The 16864-nt window shown below is 45.4% G+C and overlaps 1 protein-coding gene across 11 annotated transcripts in view; it reads left to right on the top strand.

The window, feature by feature from the left end:
- Window positions 1–16864, top strand: part of MUC13 (mucin 13, cell surface associated) — a 449549-nt gene that overhangs the window by 190302 nt on the left and 242383 nt on the right. For 7 of the 11 annotated variants that reach the window (XM_069616647.1, XM_069616650.1, XM_069616648.1 and 4 more), the window contains one exon: window positions 4689–4730. The exons of the other annotated variants lie outside the window; for them this stretch is intronic. In XM_069616647.1, coding sequence (XP_069472748.1) covers window positions 4689–4730 — 42 coding nt within the window. The remainder of the gene's footprint in view (window positions 1–4688; window positions 4731–16864) is intronic. 11 annotated transcript variants of the gene reach the window in all.

A 16864-nucleotide genomic window follows, 5' to 3' on the forward strand; every position in this document is an offset into this window, starting at 1 on the left:
AAGAGGGAATCCAGTTTGTTTGTACCTTTGTATCTTTTACCTCTTTTGGCTCACAGCTACTGTTTCCTACTTTTCTTTCTTATTGAACTTCCTGCTGTGTGTGCTTATCTGCTACCTTACCTCAGCACAGCCACCTAAACCCTACTTGGGTACCCTGTGCCACTCTTGACAGAGTGCCATTCCTGACAGCTGTGGATGCCATTATCCAATTTTTATATCTTTGGTTAATCTTTTTCCTGGCATTGTGTCGTTGGTCTAGTGATAAAAGCAATGTTTCCTTAATCCCTTCGCGCTTCAGTTTTCTCTTTAATACCAATTCACAATCATATGCATGATTGTAGTTAGGGTTCGTCACCCGAGTATTTTTAGGCATGCGTTTAAAGGGGTCGAGAATCCATTGAAAATCAAGTTGCCTGGAACCTGCCTCTATGGAATTTAAGAATCTTGTTGAGATCACTTGTGCTTCCTGCATGTTAATACGTAATCTCAACTGTGCGTTATTGATCTGTAACAGAGGTAAATCTAATCGCAGTCTTTGTTCCAAGTTTGTCTTCCAGGCGAGTGATAACAAAACACTCCTGAAGAGCCATTTCTCACTTGTGAATGGTGAAACCCGTGTAGAAAGTGTTTATTTTGGAAACTCTACAAATAAAATTTATAACATTCTTTGAGTTTAACCATTATGCTTGGTCTTGCAAATTCTTCAACACTGATTATCTGGCAGGTATATGTGAATACATAAGGAAAAGTTGGCACAGACTATAATCATCCCTTCTTTAACTATTCTGATCCTTTGCTGTGAGCAGTCACACAACTGGGATGAACAGTCTTGCCTGACAACTACCCGTGAAACACCAGAGTGTGGATTCGCCAAGTGCCAGCATCTAATGACTGCAATTTGTTAGATGATATTGTAGGTCAGACCCTTATTTTCCCATAGACATTCATACATACACACACCACTCTGGTACTGAGACACAGAAGAGAACTAAAGAGGTATACAGGTGGCACAACCAGGCAAGTCCACCTAATAGCTTTGGCCAGAGTCAGGCAATTGCAATGAATGACCCACACCTGAGGTCACTCCAAAACACATAACGGGCATAAAAGGATTCGCCACCTAAAGCAGAGGAGAGAAAGGAGCTGACGAGAGAGGAGCTGGCGAGGAAGCTGCTGGCGAGGAGGTAGCTGTGTGAAACTGTTCTGTGTTGAAAGGCGGGCCGAGACGCTAACCCCTGTGCAGGTTGGGTGGGGTCCCGTGAGTGGCGCTGGATCGGGACCTCTGTTATGCAGAGTCGCAGCAGCAGGAAGAAGGGCTAAAGAGAGCCATCCCATTGATCCACACAAAGAGTGCTTGTTACCTCTGGGCATTGTGTAAACACCAGAGTGTCCACGGGGCAAGCTGAAGACCCCCGAAGGCAGAAGAAGAGTGCAGGAAGGTTTGTGTAGTCCTGAAAAGCAAGTGCCAGCATCGGTGAGTTTCAGTGACATAAGAAACAGTGAGTGGTCTTGCGTGCGAACGTGATTAAATGCGACATTGTTGAACACGTTCGCAAGAGAAAAGGAACTCACATGCAAGCAGCAACTTAATGGCAACACATTGTTAAGTGGCTTCACTGTAGAAAAACAGCTTGCGAGTGAACTGTTCCTTTACAATATGAGTGAATCTTTCATGCCGACATTGCTGGGAAGTAAAAGGAAGGAAAGAGTTGCACGCTTATTCCGTAGAAGCAAACAGAACGTTATGTGTTGTCTATGGAGAGGTTTTGAGAGTGTAATGTGCAATTTTCAAACAGGGAAGATTTGAACCAGCATTGCCAAAGCTATAAGAGTGTTAGTTATTCAACTGACATTGTTGACGCTACAAAATTGTAATTGAAAGTGGAACCTAGATTGGCAAGAGCCATTGGAAACTGTGTGAAACAAGTATTGGCAAGAGCCATTTGAGACTGTGTGCTTTGAGAAAGCAAAGATTGGCAAGAGCCCTAAAAGTGGCAACAAATGAGAAGTGCACAAGCAAGCATTGGAAAGACGAAACTAGTGAGGTGTGTCGGTTGCTTGACCTGTAATGGGTGGATCGTAGGGTCCGACAACTGCGCCTAGACCAAGGATACCAACTTACTGAAAAGTCACATATAATACTTGGCAAAAAACCTGTGATTGAACATAAAGGAAGTTTGATGTAAGCATTGAGGAACTGTAGTGGTGAAACGTGTGAAGAAAAACCAAACCAGAGGAACTGAAAATACCCTGGAAATTGTGTTGTGAAGAAGAACCAGAAAGCTAGGGTAAGGGAACCCCTGGCATTGTGAACGGCCTTGAGAATTGGGGAAACAAACCCCTTGGCAAGCCAGGACATGGAAGAAGCTCATAACGTTTACTTTGAACACTTATTCTTTTGATGTTGAGAATCCCACACAGTGTATATAAATAGATGTGAGGGCAAGCGTAGGATTTGGATACAGACAGTTGTTTTCTTTGGACGTCCTGGCACAGACTATCCTTAGTTTCCTTTAAGTAGGGACATCCCACCTTAGCACAGGGCAAGATAGGCCTTTTTGCAACCTTTTGTTTCCCAAACTTCATTTATGGTTTTCGGCCTTGCTATTCCACTGAAACTGCTCTTATTTCTGTCTTGAACTCATTACTTACCGAAGCACTCCTCTCTTCGTATTTTGTTGGGTTTTTCGGCTGCATTTGACATGGATGATCACTCTCTTCTGTTGGCTTCTTTATCTTCTTTTGGACTTTCTGACTCTGTCCTCTCTTGGTTTTAGTCATACCTGTCCCAAAGACCTTTTTCTGTTTCTTGGGCTGGTACAACCTCAGACACCTTTTCTCTTGATCACAGTGTTCCTCAAGAGTCTGTTCTAGGCCCTTTTCTTTTTTCGCTTTACACTTCTTTGCTGCAGTCATTTCTTCATTTGGCCTATCACATCATTTTTTGCAGATGACACTCAGCTCGTTCCGTCCTTCTCTTCTGACATTCACATCAAACTTTCCGCTAGCTTAGTTGCTATTAAATGTCGAATCACTATCTCACACTTAATACTGCTAAAACAGAGGTTCTTCTTTCCTGGGAACACACTTCCGCATCCTACTGCTCCTTCCCTTGTTTTGTTTCCCCCATCCCAGCTCCCTATTTCTCTTACTGCCCATAATCTGGGGCTACACTTTGATTCTGCCTTATCGTTCTTATCGATTCAGGCCCATCCTTTTCTGACCTTTCATGCCACAAAACTGTTGATATCTTCTCTCATTTTTTCCTCTGCTTTTTTATTGTTCTACTGCTCTTTGTGGTCTTCCACTTACTTGTTACGCGCCTTAAAATCTGTCTTCAATGCTTCCATCAATCTTCTCGGTCGTCTTTCTTTTCGTGACTCCATTTCTTCTTCACTTTCTACTCTTGGTTGGCTATATTTTCATTCTCAGATTAAATTTGACTTTCTATGTCTGGTTTTTAAGGAACTTTATGGTCTTGCACCTGACTATAACTCTTCCCTTGTTTCCTTCTATACTCCCTCTCGATCTCTTGGCTCTTCTCATTTTCGTCTAGTGGCTACACGTCCTCCCTGTGCCAGTCTCGCTTTCGGTCATTTGCCGTCTTAGCTCCCCTACATTGGAATGCTCTTCCACTTTCACTTTGCTCTATTTCCCTCTATTTCTTATTTCGTAAGTCGTTAAAGTCCTATCTTCTCCATCATGGTTAATGTGACAGATTGCTTTTATTTTTAGGTTACTAATTTGTATTGTACCGTGCCTTGGCTTAAGACGCTATATAAAATACAAATAAAAAACAAACACAAACATTTTTGTCTGTGTCTACTTCATGCTGCCTTCACAAAAGACTATTTCTCACAATATTTTATGACACAGGTGAGCATTCTCGCCGTCAGAAAACCTCTCTTTACTGATCAGCAGACATCTAGCTTTGCCTTTAATTAAGTATTTGTGACTTAAAGCGGGGAGAGTTGCTGTACACAGACAAAAGGCTAAAGTTGAAATTATTTAGTAAGTCCCACCACTTAGGGCAAAGGACAACTCACAGCCTTTCTAGGTCTAGTCGGATGGTGGTGAATATTTATCGCACGCTTCTCAACTGTGGCCGGACATCTCACTGATTTACTCAAAGGATACAAGAACAGCCGGATGTCTAGATTAACATGATGTAGATTCACATGATGGAGGGGCCTTCAATTGATTGAAGAACTCACGTTGTCATCTGCCCCTCTTCAAAATGCCAGATGTTAATCTTTCAAACTGAGGCCTCCAGGGTTGGCCACAGTCCTGTTCTGTCCCAGGAATGAAAGGAGTGTGAGCAATCCATACTTTATATCATTTGTAAACTCGTCTCTAGGGAAAGGGAGTATGCTGCCATTGAGATACAGTGTCTGGCTTTGAATTGGGCCATGGATGCCCTAAAATACTAACTTACTAGATGGTAATTCACCTTATTACTGATTATACTCCCTTTATCTGGCTCAATGCTCGAGTCCTTTGATGGTTTTCAGCACTGCAGGAAACAAATTCACCACAGACCACACAGCTTGACAACCTTAAATTAATTGTAGCAGAATCTTCTTTGTTGCATATTTTATCACTATTTTACATGTGTACCAGCGGTTATATTCATCTTGAGTCGAATATGGAAAGAATTACAATTTAAAGTTGATTTCTATCTCTTGCAGAATCGAGCAATACAGCTACTTCCAGCAAAGGAACACCAGCAGGTAATATATGAAAACACTAATAGCACTGTAATGGGACATACAGTATTCTTGTATTGTGCACCTCTGCTATTTTGGTGGCCTCACTGATAATGCCTAAGCAAAAAGAGATAGTTATTGGGCCATTAGTGGGGCAGAGGGGTTAGTGTTGGTGATCGCAGGCCGGATATACCTGTTTCCTGAGAGCATGTCCTGCTCTATGTGCTTAAAGGTATTGAAATAGACCACAATATCCATTGGATGACAGTGCTGGGACGCAGGGTTCACCGCTGATATGGGCTTGTGGGTGACAGTTAAAAGTGGTTTGTGATGCACCAACCTCTGTACTACTCTGCCGAAGGTAATCTGGTGTTAGTAGACATGAAGGTGTTATGTGTTTGGCGGCCTGTGAGTTATGTAAAGGTATATTAGATATGGAGCTGAGTTAGTTAGTTCGGGGAAGATGTGAAGATTAAGGAATTCATTGAGAATTCTGTTATTTCGAGTTAAGTGATACACTGAAACATTTGTGTTTCATTCTGCGGTTGACCTAGTAGTGGAGTCTTTGGTGTGCTGCTGTCCATCAGGGTTCAGTTCTCACTCTTGTGGGTTCCATTGTATGGCAATTGTGTCGTGATATCCGACTTTCATGATTGGTGAGCAAGAGGAGGGAAGAATGTCTGGACTGAGTGTCATCGCCTTATTTTCTTAAGACAACACGATGTAAGCAGGAGAACAGCATGTGCTTTTGAGGCTGAACAGTGAGGGTTCCATCTCTCAATTACTTGTAAGTGCACAGGTAAGAGCACTTACGGGCAAGTATAGATTTCTTTCAGCAGGCACATATTAGATAGCCACTGATGGAGCTCAGAGGAAGAGTGGGGATTATGTGATAATGTCCCATGCTTGATTCTTGGGGTAAAGTGAGATAGGTGTAACAATGGAGGCTGAGTGCCACCGACAGCTGTGCCATGGTGGGCCAGGGGGCAGCATGGGGAGGGGCTCCTGGATTACAGCAGCATGCTCTAGTCAGCTGGCAGGAGCTTTTTATAAAGAGCAAACAACCCCCCTCCCTTTAAGGAAGAACACCAGTAAAAGTAGAGCCTCAGAGCCCCCTCCGAGCTGGGAGCATCAATGCACCCCAAACATACCCAGTTTTACTGTGTTAAGACCTCTGGCACTGGAGGGTTATTTAAGGCTGAGGCTGCCAAATCCTGGGCTTGTGTACAGAAGGAAATACTGTGAAACTGTTAGGGTCAGAAATATGTCTGGGTGGCGAGAGAAAGACTAGTTCACACACTTTCATGATGCATGCGAGCAGTTTTGCTGGCAGGAAACCCCCATCGCTGATCAGCATACGTGGTGAAGGAGTACCTGCTTGAACTGCAAAGTACTGGGCTCTGCTAGAGCATCCCCACACTTCACATGCTCGAAGTGGTTCTTCCAAGATGGCAGCTGACCTATACAAGCACTTAGTCTGCATTTAGATCCGAGTGGGAGCAGCAGGCCCAGTTGAATGGCACAGCCAACGTGAGAGTTGGCTAAAAAAACAATCTGAGTATAAGGGGGACAACCGTAGGCACCCTCAGTAAAATTAAGCAACAGTGGTCCATGGGGACAGCAAAGCTTTTTGTGTGACAGAGGGTGATTGAAGGCCATGGTGAGACAGACTAGGAGAGCTCTGGAAACAGAAGGAGGAGGAGAAAGTGGAGCAACAGGAGAAGGAAGGGAGCTGGAAAGGAACGATTAGAGAGAAGGCAAGAAAGTTGAAAGAAGTAGTGAATAATGGCAAGGAGGGGGAAACTAAGAGGTTGGAAAGAGAGGGAAGGTGGAAACTCAGTAAAAGTTTGAGACCCAAAAGAGGGTGCAGAGAAAATATGATGGGTGGAGTGAGGAGGTGAAATAGAGGAACAACAGAAGACATGAAGCAGAGAAAGGAGAGGTACAAAGGAAGGCACATGATGAAAGTAGGAGACTCCAGTAAGACAGTAGAGGAGGAGTGTGATGAAACTCAGAGGAGGGAGGTCAAGGATAAAGGGAAGGGATTTTGAGGAAATGCCAGGGAGGTGGCAAAGAGGAAGATTAAAGAGGAGGCTAGATACAAAAAGACTAAGAATACTAGGACAGATAGCCAAGAAGTCACTGAGGAGAAACAATCACACAATACGAGTTGAGGAGGGTAAGAGGAATGAGCACATGGCAGAAAGATGAGGGGGTGCATGAAAACTTGAACGAATGACTAGTGGAGTGTAGAGGAAGAATAGACACAGCGCCCTTAAGCATGAGCCTTATCAAATCTTCAAGAACTTAGAAAAGAATAGGGTGATGGTGACTAGAGGCATGACCCTCAAACAGAGAGGAAGAGAGGTACTACAGACCCAGCCTGTCAATACGCCAATGTGGCCAGCTTCCTGATGGCAGCCATTGGTCTTGGCCTGCTGGTACCCAGTCCTACCTGTGGTTGCTGCCTAGACTTAATATGCAGGTGCACATAGGGCCCGAGACCCAGGCAGACACCTGTCCCCTGAATCAAGGACGAGAAGCAAAGGATCAAAATCAGCGCAACACGGAGCAAAGAAAGAGGTGCATAGCCATGTAACCTTCAATGTAACTTGAGAAAGGGAAACAGATCCTCAGGTAAGGGGATCTACAGACATAGAATTGTGAAAGGTCAGAGGCTTGCATTTGTTTTTGGTTTCACGGAATTCCACACAGTGACGATAACCCAAAATAGGGGTATATTTCTCTCTGTTCCCAGTTTTGTAAAAAACGCTAATAAATCAGTGCTTTTTGTAACCTTTTTCTGTCCTTGCCTGTGTTGATCCATCTTGGCTTTGTGACCTGACTCATGTAGATGTTGAAGAAAAGGGGTAAAAAGGCTGTAACCTTTGGGTAGGCCATAGGTAATGTTGTGGTGATGTGCCCTGAAAGGGGCCATGAGTGCGTTCAATATCCTGTCCGTGGGAAATGATGTGATAGAGACTAGTGCAGTTCTCTCTAATCCGATGGCCAGAAGTCTTTTTTAGCAAGAATGTGTGTTGAATGCTGCAGAACTGTCCAGCGAGATATGTGCATTTGGCGATGTTGCGTATGCGTTGTTATTAGAAGGTTCCAACTGCGGAGATGGTAGATTCCATTCAATTTATAGTTCAGAATTTGTGTAGGGATTTGTGTAACAAGTAATTGGTTACCACATCATGAACATAATGTCAATAGTTGAATTTTGTGAGGATTTTTGGAGTAAAGGATGTGTTGGCGATATGACGGTAACGTGTCGGGTCGTCAGGGTTAACTGTAGCTTTCTTGAAGAGAAGACTAACATACACGGTTTTAAAGGCTTGTCGGTCAACGCCTTGTTCTTCGAGAAATCTTGCTAATTGGCTGGCTGACTGTGGTCATTCATTCTTGCATTGAGAAAGGGTAGAACGTTCATGGTGCCAATATGAAGGCTTTGCTCACTGCTACTTACAGTGCTTCATTTATGCTGTTGTTGGGCCTTTGCATATGAGGTGCTGGATTTGTCGGATTTTGTCACTGAAGTGCGCTGGGATGGACTTGCAGAATGTTGGAATGGGGCTTATGATGTGTTGGAGGCTGAAAGGTTTTTCAATTCTTTAATTTTTTTGAACTTTTCCTTCTGGGCGCATTATGCCGACTTTAAGTGGTAGGCGTAGTGAGCTTCTTTTGTATTCATTATTTCTACTCTGTAGATCCAAAGTTGTCGCTAGCATGTCATTTTTTCTGTTGGTAAACAGGTTTCTCTTCATGCTTGCTTAAGCCTCCTGTTTTCATTGTTAATCGGGTTAAGTTAGGAGTGACAATAGCAAAACAAAAGAGGTGATGGCTGGAAGGTTTAGAATAAACCTTAACCTCTGGCATTGCTCTGGGCAACCCTCCAGACCATCGTTCTTCACCTGCCAAGCCATTACAAAAGGAAAAGACCATATGCAAACCAGGCTTTGTCCCACCCCCAAAGTGGCAGTACGGTCCAAACTGCTTGATCACAGCCCTTCTGCACGAGACCACAAGCATCCCCAGACATGTTTCAGCCTCATTGGGCGTCATCAGTGAGGAGTAGCTTGGGTGTCTAGGCCCAACAGGCAAGGGACCCATGTCTGGCAATACCCGTCCCATTTGGGGTGACAATAGCAAAACAAAAGAGGTGATGGCTGGAAGGTTTAGAATACATCTTAACCTATGGCATTGCTCTGGTCAACACACCAGACCATCATTCTTCGCCTGCCAAGCCATTACAGAAGGGGAAAGACCATATGCAAAGCAGGCTTGGCCCCACCCCCAAAGGGGGAATCCAGCCCAAACTGCTTGATCACAGGTTCAATCTGAGTCGAAGAAAGAGATCACAGAATTTTGATGATGGGAAAAGTTGAAGATATGGAGGCAATTGATTACATTTTCGCATTTCCATAGTGCAATTAATGGCCATTCTGTATGTAGTCGTCTGATTCTGCATCTGTATCCAATCGTTGTTTTGAATTTTCCTTTTTAGTACCATCGGATTTTGTTTTAGGATACCTGCTGAACTTCCCAATGCATCAATCCAATCTTCACAGCGAAGTTTCCATTTATTTAGGTTTGAATTGGTTGCAATGTTAGTCCTAATTCTTAATATTTCCATTGTAGGAATATCATCGTCAACAATGGTTTTGCGGTACAGGTCTAAGGACTTCCATAGAATTAAGGAATGGATTGATTGTAGGCCAATTTTAAAGCGTATTCTCGCTATCGGAAATGCTTTGGGCAGAGCCAGGACTTTGCGCCAAAACAAGCCTTCTAGCTTATCCCAAATTTCATGAGGTAGGTTTAAGATGGTTTCAGCTCCATAACTCAGAACTGTGATTACTTTCTGACGGTAGAAGGTTTGTAGTGGGCACATGGGGAATTTTCCACATTTTTGGTGCAGTATGAGGGCTTGTCTGGCTAATGATAGTGTTTTCTCTCGTAGAATATTAGACCATTCTTGTTCGCCAATGCTGCAATTCAAACGAATTCCCAAATATTTATAAAATTTAACTTCAGCGAGTCAGACAGAATGAAGGAATAATGCAAGGGGTCTCCGTTTGCATTTTCAAGTTCCTGAAAATGACATGACCTGTGACTTTTCAATGTTGATCATCATGTTGTTATTTTGAATGTATAGGGCAAAGCTATCTAACCGTCTTTGCAAATCTATTTGTGTTTTGTCGAATATCACAAGGTCATCTGTGTAGATGAGCCACAGTACAGCGGTGCCATTTTAGAAAGGTGGGAATGCACGCACATCCTTTTGTAATTCAGCAATATCTGGGATATAAAGAGTAAAGAGTGTAGCAGCGAGGGAACAGCCTTGCTTCAGTCCTCTCTCCGTTTTAATTCTCCCTGTTGTTACTCCATTTGCATATAAACAAACTTTAACAGATATTGCTGAGTATAATGCTTTTATCGCAGCTAATGTGTCTGCTGGGCACTGCCATCTCTCTAATTTGTTCCATAGTATCTTGTGGTCAACCGAGTCAAATGCTTGTTTTAGATCTAGGAAGTTTGCATAAAGATTAGTCTTTGTAGTAAAGGTGTCCAGCTTCAAAAGGTTGAGAATCAGCAAATTAAGATTTGTGCTGACCCCTTTGGCAAACCCAGTTTGTCTGGGGTCTCCTCTCTGTGTCTCTTTCATCCAGGAAATTACATTTTAACTAGCATTGCAGCAAACAGCTTTCCTAGAGGGTCCAATAAGGCAATAGGTCTAAAATGTTCCTTTGTTTGTGAATAGGAATTAAGATTGCTGATTTCGAATTTTCCGGTAGTTGATTTAGTTTGCAAATTATCTGTAAGGCATCAAAAGAGAACTCAGCCCAGGCTTCAGGATTCGTTTTAAGATGGAAGTTAGATAGACCAACTGGTTCTGGTGCGCAAGAGCCGTTAAGATGTTTAATCTGGTTGGTAATTGAACCTTTATCCCATGCTAAATTCCATCTCTGTATTTTAGTAGGAATCTCTATGGTTTCAGTTGAGATTTGTTCAAATCTGGTCATTATCGTAGTTTTGGTAGTATTAGTTGATTTTGCAAACAGGGCGGTAAAATGTGAGACCTAAGTTGCTTCCGATACTCCTGAGATGAAAACCATCGATTGAGTTGCTTTCCCATCAAGAAGGGAGCATAGTGTTGCAGATGACCGATTCCTTATCGCTTGGAGCATTCGTTCTGCATCATGTTGATAGCGAGCTGCTGTTGTCATGCCCACGCCGCTGGCACACGCATTGGCAACCATCATGGACTACTTGGTACTCATTTATTCTCCTAATGCTCCTTGAACAACTCCTTTTCACGCCTTGGTCTTTTATTTCCATTTGCTCAACTTTGGTTCTTTCTTATTTTATTCAGTTAACTACATTTACCATAATGCACCTGGCTAGAGTCCTCAATTCCTGGCTATTCTCATTCATCGTTATTGGGACCACAATCCCCAGAAGCCCTAGCGGCCAGCGCTGCTTCCACCTGCTCAGGACCAGAGAGGGAGGAGGCAGATTGTCATCAGGTGTGCTGCCACAGGTGCTCTCAATTAGCCTGCCTCAGAACAGGGCAGGGCTGTATATAAGCAGCTGCCTGCGCCTGCAGGAGCACAGTGTCTTGCATCTTGATTTCTCCCCGTTCCTGTTTGCCTTGACCCTTTACTTTGTATGCTGTTCCTGTTGCTGCATTATCCTGTTTTGTTCCAGTGCCCTTTCCGGGCTCCCTGCCTTGCAGCCGTTCACGCTCCGCTGCCTTCTACCTACAGCCCTTGCCCTCTGGGCTTCCTGCCTTGCAGCCTATTACAGTCCTCTGCAGCCCTCTACAGTCAGCGGCCCTGCTCCTCTGGGCTCACTCCTTGCTGCCCTGCTCCTCTGGGCTCCTTGCCCTGCAGCCTGCCTCACTCCGGCTGCCTACAGTCATTGTCCTCTGGGCTCCCTGCCCTGCCGCCTACCTCACTCCGGCTGCCTACAGTCCTAGTCCTCTGCAGCCCGCCTTGCAGCCTGCCTCACTCCGGCTGCCTACAATCCTTGTCCTCTGGGCTCCCTGCCCTGCAGCCTGCCTCACTACGCTGCCTACCGTCCTTGTCCTGTGGGCTCCCTGCCCTGCAGCCTACCTCATTCCAGCTGCCTACAGCCCTTGTCCTCTGGGCTCCCTACCGTGCAGCTTGCAACCTTCTGCTGTCTCCAAGCCCTTGTTCCCTGGGCTCCCTACCTTGCAGCCTGCACCTCTTCGCTGCCTACAGCCCTGCTCCTCTGGGCTCCCTTCCTAGTGGCCCTATTCTTTTGGGCTCTCTGTCTGTCGCCTACTACTAATCTCTCTCTGTCCTGTTCTTCTGGACTCCCTGCCTTTCAGCCTACTACAGTCCTTCGCAGTCCAATACAGTTTGCCTGCACCTAGTGCCACTCTTGACTGCAGAACTGCTTCCTACTTTGCAGCCTTCTGTTTTCCTGACTGCTGCTCCTTGTTCTCTTCCTTGAGTCCTCTGTACTCCACCTTAGGTTATCTATTTCAGTCTAACTGCCTTTCCTTCATTTCCTTCTGCTAGATTGCTCATTGACTTCCTTTTCGCTGGATATTTCTGTTCTTGTCTTCTCATGTGTCTTATGTAATCCCTTTGTACAGAGCTTGCCTGTTGGTTTCCGGCAGGCAACCTCTGCCCCTTCCTTTGTCACGTTTTCAGTGTTACAGACACCCACTGCTGTTGTTCCCAGCCATGAGCATACAGCGTGGGCCTCTGTTATAGCAATCTGTGCAGAAGGCTCGAGTTTCCTAAGGTTTGTGGAACACTCTTCCCCATTTCAGCATACACCCCAAGAGGGAATCCAGTTTGTTTGTACCTTTGTATCTTTTACCTCTTTTGGCTCACAGCTACTGTTTCCTACTCTTCTTTCTTATTGAACTTCCTGCTGTGTGTGCTTATCTGCTACCTTACCTCAGCACAGCCACCCAAACCCTACTTGGGTACCCAGTGCCACTCTTGACAGAGTGCCATTCCTGACACAATGCAAGACCAAAAAGATTCTTGTTCCATAGGCAGGAAGGGCACACACAGACCAAAGATGCTTTCTTTTCGGTTCAAGAAACCTCTGCAAAAATCTAAAGTTTTCTTAAGGACTGCAACAAAAACCATAGTTTAAAAGACAGACTCGCCCAGGTAAACAAAGGTTTACAATCACAGTACTACACTCACTGGCTCGCTGACCCTTCCATGTGTAACTACTATGACATTTGCAACTATGATCCGCAGTCTCTATCTATAGAAGAGCTACAGCAAGAAAATGAATTCCTGCAGATTTTGTTAGCCCAACCAGTGGAAAACACTCATGCGGTTTCTGGCATTTCTTCTGACACTACATTCGACATTCAGCCGGTACACGAACCTTGTATTCCTTTATCCCATGCTACCCTGTCTCAGGACCAATGTCGTAATACTGCTACAGCCAAGGATATTGCACTCATTGTGGCAGACTCTCAACCAGAGTACGCTGTTGCCAAAGTGATATGCTCAAGATCAGCTTGGCAAGCTACACAACCTCCCCTGACTGCTGTAAACACTCATTTAACCGGACAAGGCATTCAGTATCCTGAGGTTAGTGCAGCTGGTCCTGGGTACAAAAGACCAATACTGACCATCGGTTGTCTTAATGCTTCCCCAGTAACTACTAACCATGATAACTCTAAGGTCAGTCTGCCTATTGCAACACACAAATTTTCTGCTACACCAGATTCTGAAGCTGTAGAACAGGCTAATGGAACATACCTGTTACAAGAACAACTCTTAAGCCTTAAAAGACAAACCGAAGACCTATATGATGAATTTGTCTATCTGTATTATAAGAATCTAGCTAAGGGACACAATCTACCAGATCATCTGACACTATGTCCAACACCCGATATTCTGTCTTTAGAGTTTAACAGATTAAGGCCTGTACTGGTAACACAGAAGAGGATACAGATTTATACAGAGCAGTTGGAAGACCTGAACTTGGCATATACATACCAGTTAATGCTTGACACCGCTCATTCACTTACTAGCCACAGTAACACAGGCTGTCGTTCAGATAGTGAAGAATGGACTCCTCCAGTGGGCCAGATCGTTCACACGGCCATTACACCAAAGATCAAGTGTAATCACCTGACTGGACATTCCGCTGAGTCAAAGGATTGTTCCATTCTTGCCCTTGATGTCAGTACTTTACTCCCACTTACAGCCTCTACTGAGGTGACCAGATCTGAGATGTACTCTGCTTCTATGAACATTGGCACTCCTGACCATGAGTCAGATCCTGAAACATACCCAGTACCTGTCTGGAATCCAACTTTGCCTACTGTCAATACCCCAGATCAATGTATCAACTTGGGCACACAAGACTTTGCAGGCCAGCCTTCGGAAGGCTTACCCTTTCCTGGTCCTACATCCACCATACTACTTGTTACAAGATCTGCTAGCCCAATCTCTGCTGCTCCCCCTGCTAGTACTCCTGAATCTGCTACTGATGCTTCATCTCAGATCACTCCTACTGCAGTCGAAGCACCCCCTTCCTCTCTGCCTGCAAGGACAGTACCTGTTGCAAAGTCAGTTAAAAGTTCTCCTATTAAGGCTACAGCTCCGGTAGGTAGATCCTGTTGGTGCCTCTGCAGCACCTAAACTACCAGTCATGACGCCATCAGTCTCAGTTGTGTCCCTGTCTCCTGGTGCTCCTGTGACACCTATACTTCCAGGGGTTACAGCATCTGAACTTCCTACTGCCATTCCTGATCTTTCTGCAACTCATGGTGTTCCTGCAACTTTTGTTACTCCTGAAGTCTCTGTCACAAATCTTCATGTTGCCATTGCTGCTTCTGACAATTTGGACGACCGTCCTAGAGCAACCAATTCAGCTGAATCTCTGGTTCCACCTTTCAGCACTGTACCATTGGCAGTCCTAAGGAAGACCACTTCTTTCAAAGCAATATATGCCATGGAGCCTGCAGCACATCTCCACAGTTCCTCAGTTCATGAATGCAATGTTGGATTTTGGGTCCCTAAGAAGTTGTCTTTTCTGAATTCTACCTCAAAGGTTCGAAACATTGGTAATGTCTCCTCCCTACAAGACTCTCACCTTGCAGTATTAAACAGTTTTTGGTGCTTCGTGATGTGCCTTTTCGGTATAAGACTCTCTCGCGGTGTGACAGGCCTCGGACGTGCTCTTCTTGTTGGTCAGTCTTCAGGGGGCCTGGAGAGGGGCATGGAGAGGGGCATACTGTAATGCCCGCGCCGCTGGCACACGCATTGGCAACCATCATGGACTACTTGGTACTCATTAATCCTGCTAATGCTCCTTGAACAACTCCTTTTCACGCCTTGGTCTTTTATTTCCATTTGCTCAACTTTGGTTCTTTCTTATTTTATTCAATTAACTACATTTACCATAATGCACCTGGCTACAGTCCTCAATTCCTGGATATTCTCATTCATCATTATTGGGACCACAATCCCCAGAAGCCCTAGCGGCCAGTGCTGCTTCCACCTGCTCAGGACCAGAGAGGGAGGAGGCAGATTGTCATCAGGTGTGCTGCCACAGGTGCTGTCAATTAGCCTGCCTCAGAACAGGGCAGGGCTGTATATAAGCAGCTGCCTGCAGGAAGACAATGTCTTGCATCTTGAGTTCTCCCCGCTCCTGTTTGCCTTGACCCTTTACTTTGTATGCTGTTCCTGTTGCTGCATTATCCTGTTTTGTTCCAGTGCCCTTTCCGGGCTCCCTGCCTTGCAGCCGTTCACGCTCCGCTGCCTTCTACCTACAGCCCTTGCCCTCTGGGCTTCCTGCCTTGCAGCCTATTACAGTCCTCTGCAGCCCTCTACAGTCAGCGGCCCTGCTCCTCTGGGCGCACTCCTTGCTGCCCTGCTCCTCTGGGCTCCTTGCCCTGCAGCCTGCCTCACTCCGGCTGCCTACAGTCCTTGTCCTCTGGGCTCCCTGCCCTGCCGCCTACCTCACTCCGGCTGCCTACAGTCCTAGTCCTCTGCAGCCCGCCTTGCAGCCTGCCTCACTCCGGCTGCCTACAATCCTTGTCCTCTGGGCTCCCTGCCCTGCAGCCTACCTCACTCTGGCTGCCTACAGCCCTTGTCCTCTGGGCTCCCTACCGTGCAGCTTGCAACCTTCTGCTGTCTCCAAGCCCTTGTTCCCTGGGCTCCCTACCTTGCAGCCTGCACATCTTCGCTGCCTACAGCCCTGCTCCTCTGGGCTCCCTACCTAGGGGCCCTATTCTTTTGGGCTCTCTGTCTGTCGCCTACTGCTAATCTCTCTCTGTCCTGTTCTTCTGGACTCCCTGCCTTTCAGCCTACTACAGTCCTGCGCAGTCCAATACAGTTTGCCTGCACCTAGTGCCACTCTTGACTGCAGACCTGCTTCCTACTTTGCAGCCTTCTGTTTTCCTGACTGCTGCTCCTTGTTCTCTTCCTTGAGTCCTCTGTACTCCACCTTAGGTTATTTATTTCAGTCTAACTGCCTTTCCTTCATTTCCTTCTGCTAGATTGCTCATTGACTTCTTTTTCGCTGGATATTTCTGTTCTTGTCTTCTCCTGTGTCTTATGTAATCCCTTTGTACAGAGCTTGCCTGTTGGTTTCCGGCAGGCAACCTCTCCCCCTTCCTTTGTCGCGTTTTCAGTGTTACAGACACCCACTGCTGTTGTTCCCAGCCATGAGCATACAGCGTGGGCCTCTGTTATAGCAATCTGTGCAGAAGGCTGGAGTTTCCTAAGGTTCGTGGAACACTCTTCCCCATTTCAGCATACACCCCAAGAGGGAATCCAGTTTGTTTGTACCTTTGTATCTTTTACCTCTTTTGGCTCACAGCTACTGTTTCCTACTCTTCTTTCTTATTGAACTTCCTGCTGTGTGTTCTTATCTGCTACCTTAGCTCAGCACAGCCACCCAAACCCTACTTGGGTACCCTGTGCCACTCTTGACAGAGTGCCATTCCTGACAGCTGTGGATGTCATTATCCAATTTTTATATCTTTGGTTAATCTTTTTCCTCGCATTGTGTCGTTGGTCTAGTGATAAAAGCAATGTTTCCTTAATCCCTTCGCGCTTCAGTTTTCTCTTTAATACCAATTCACGATGATATGCATGATTGTAGTTAGGGTTCGTCACCCGAGTATTTTTAGGCATGCG

This window comes from Ambystoma mexicanum, chromosome 9 (genome assembly GCF_040938575.1).
Source record: "Ambystoma mexicanum isolate Mex_15411 chromosome 9, UKY_AmexF1_1, whole genome shotgun sequence".
Lineage (NCBI taxonomy): Eukaryota > Metazoa > Chordata > Amphibia > Caudata > Ambystomatidae > Ambystoma > Ambystoma mexicanum.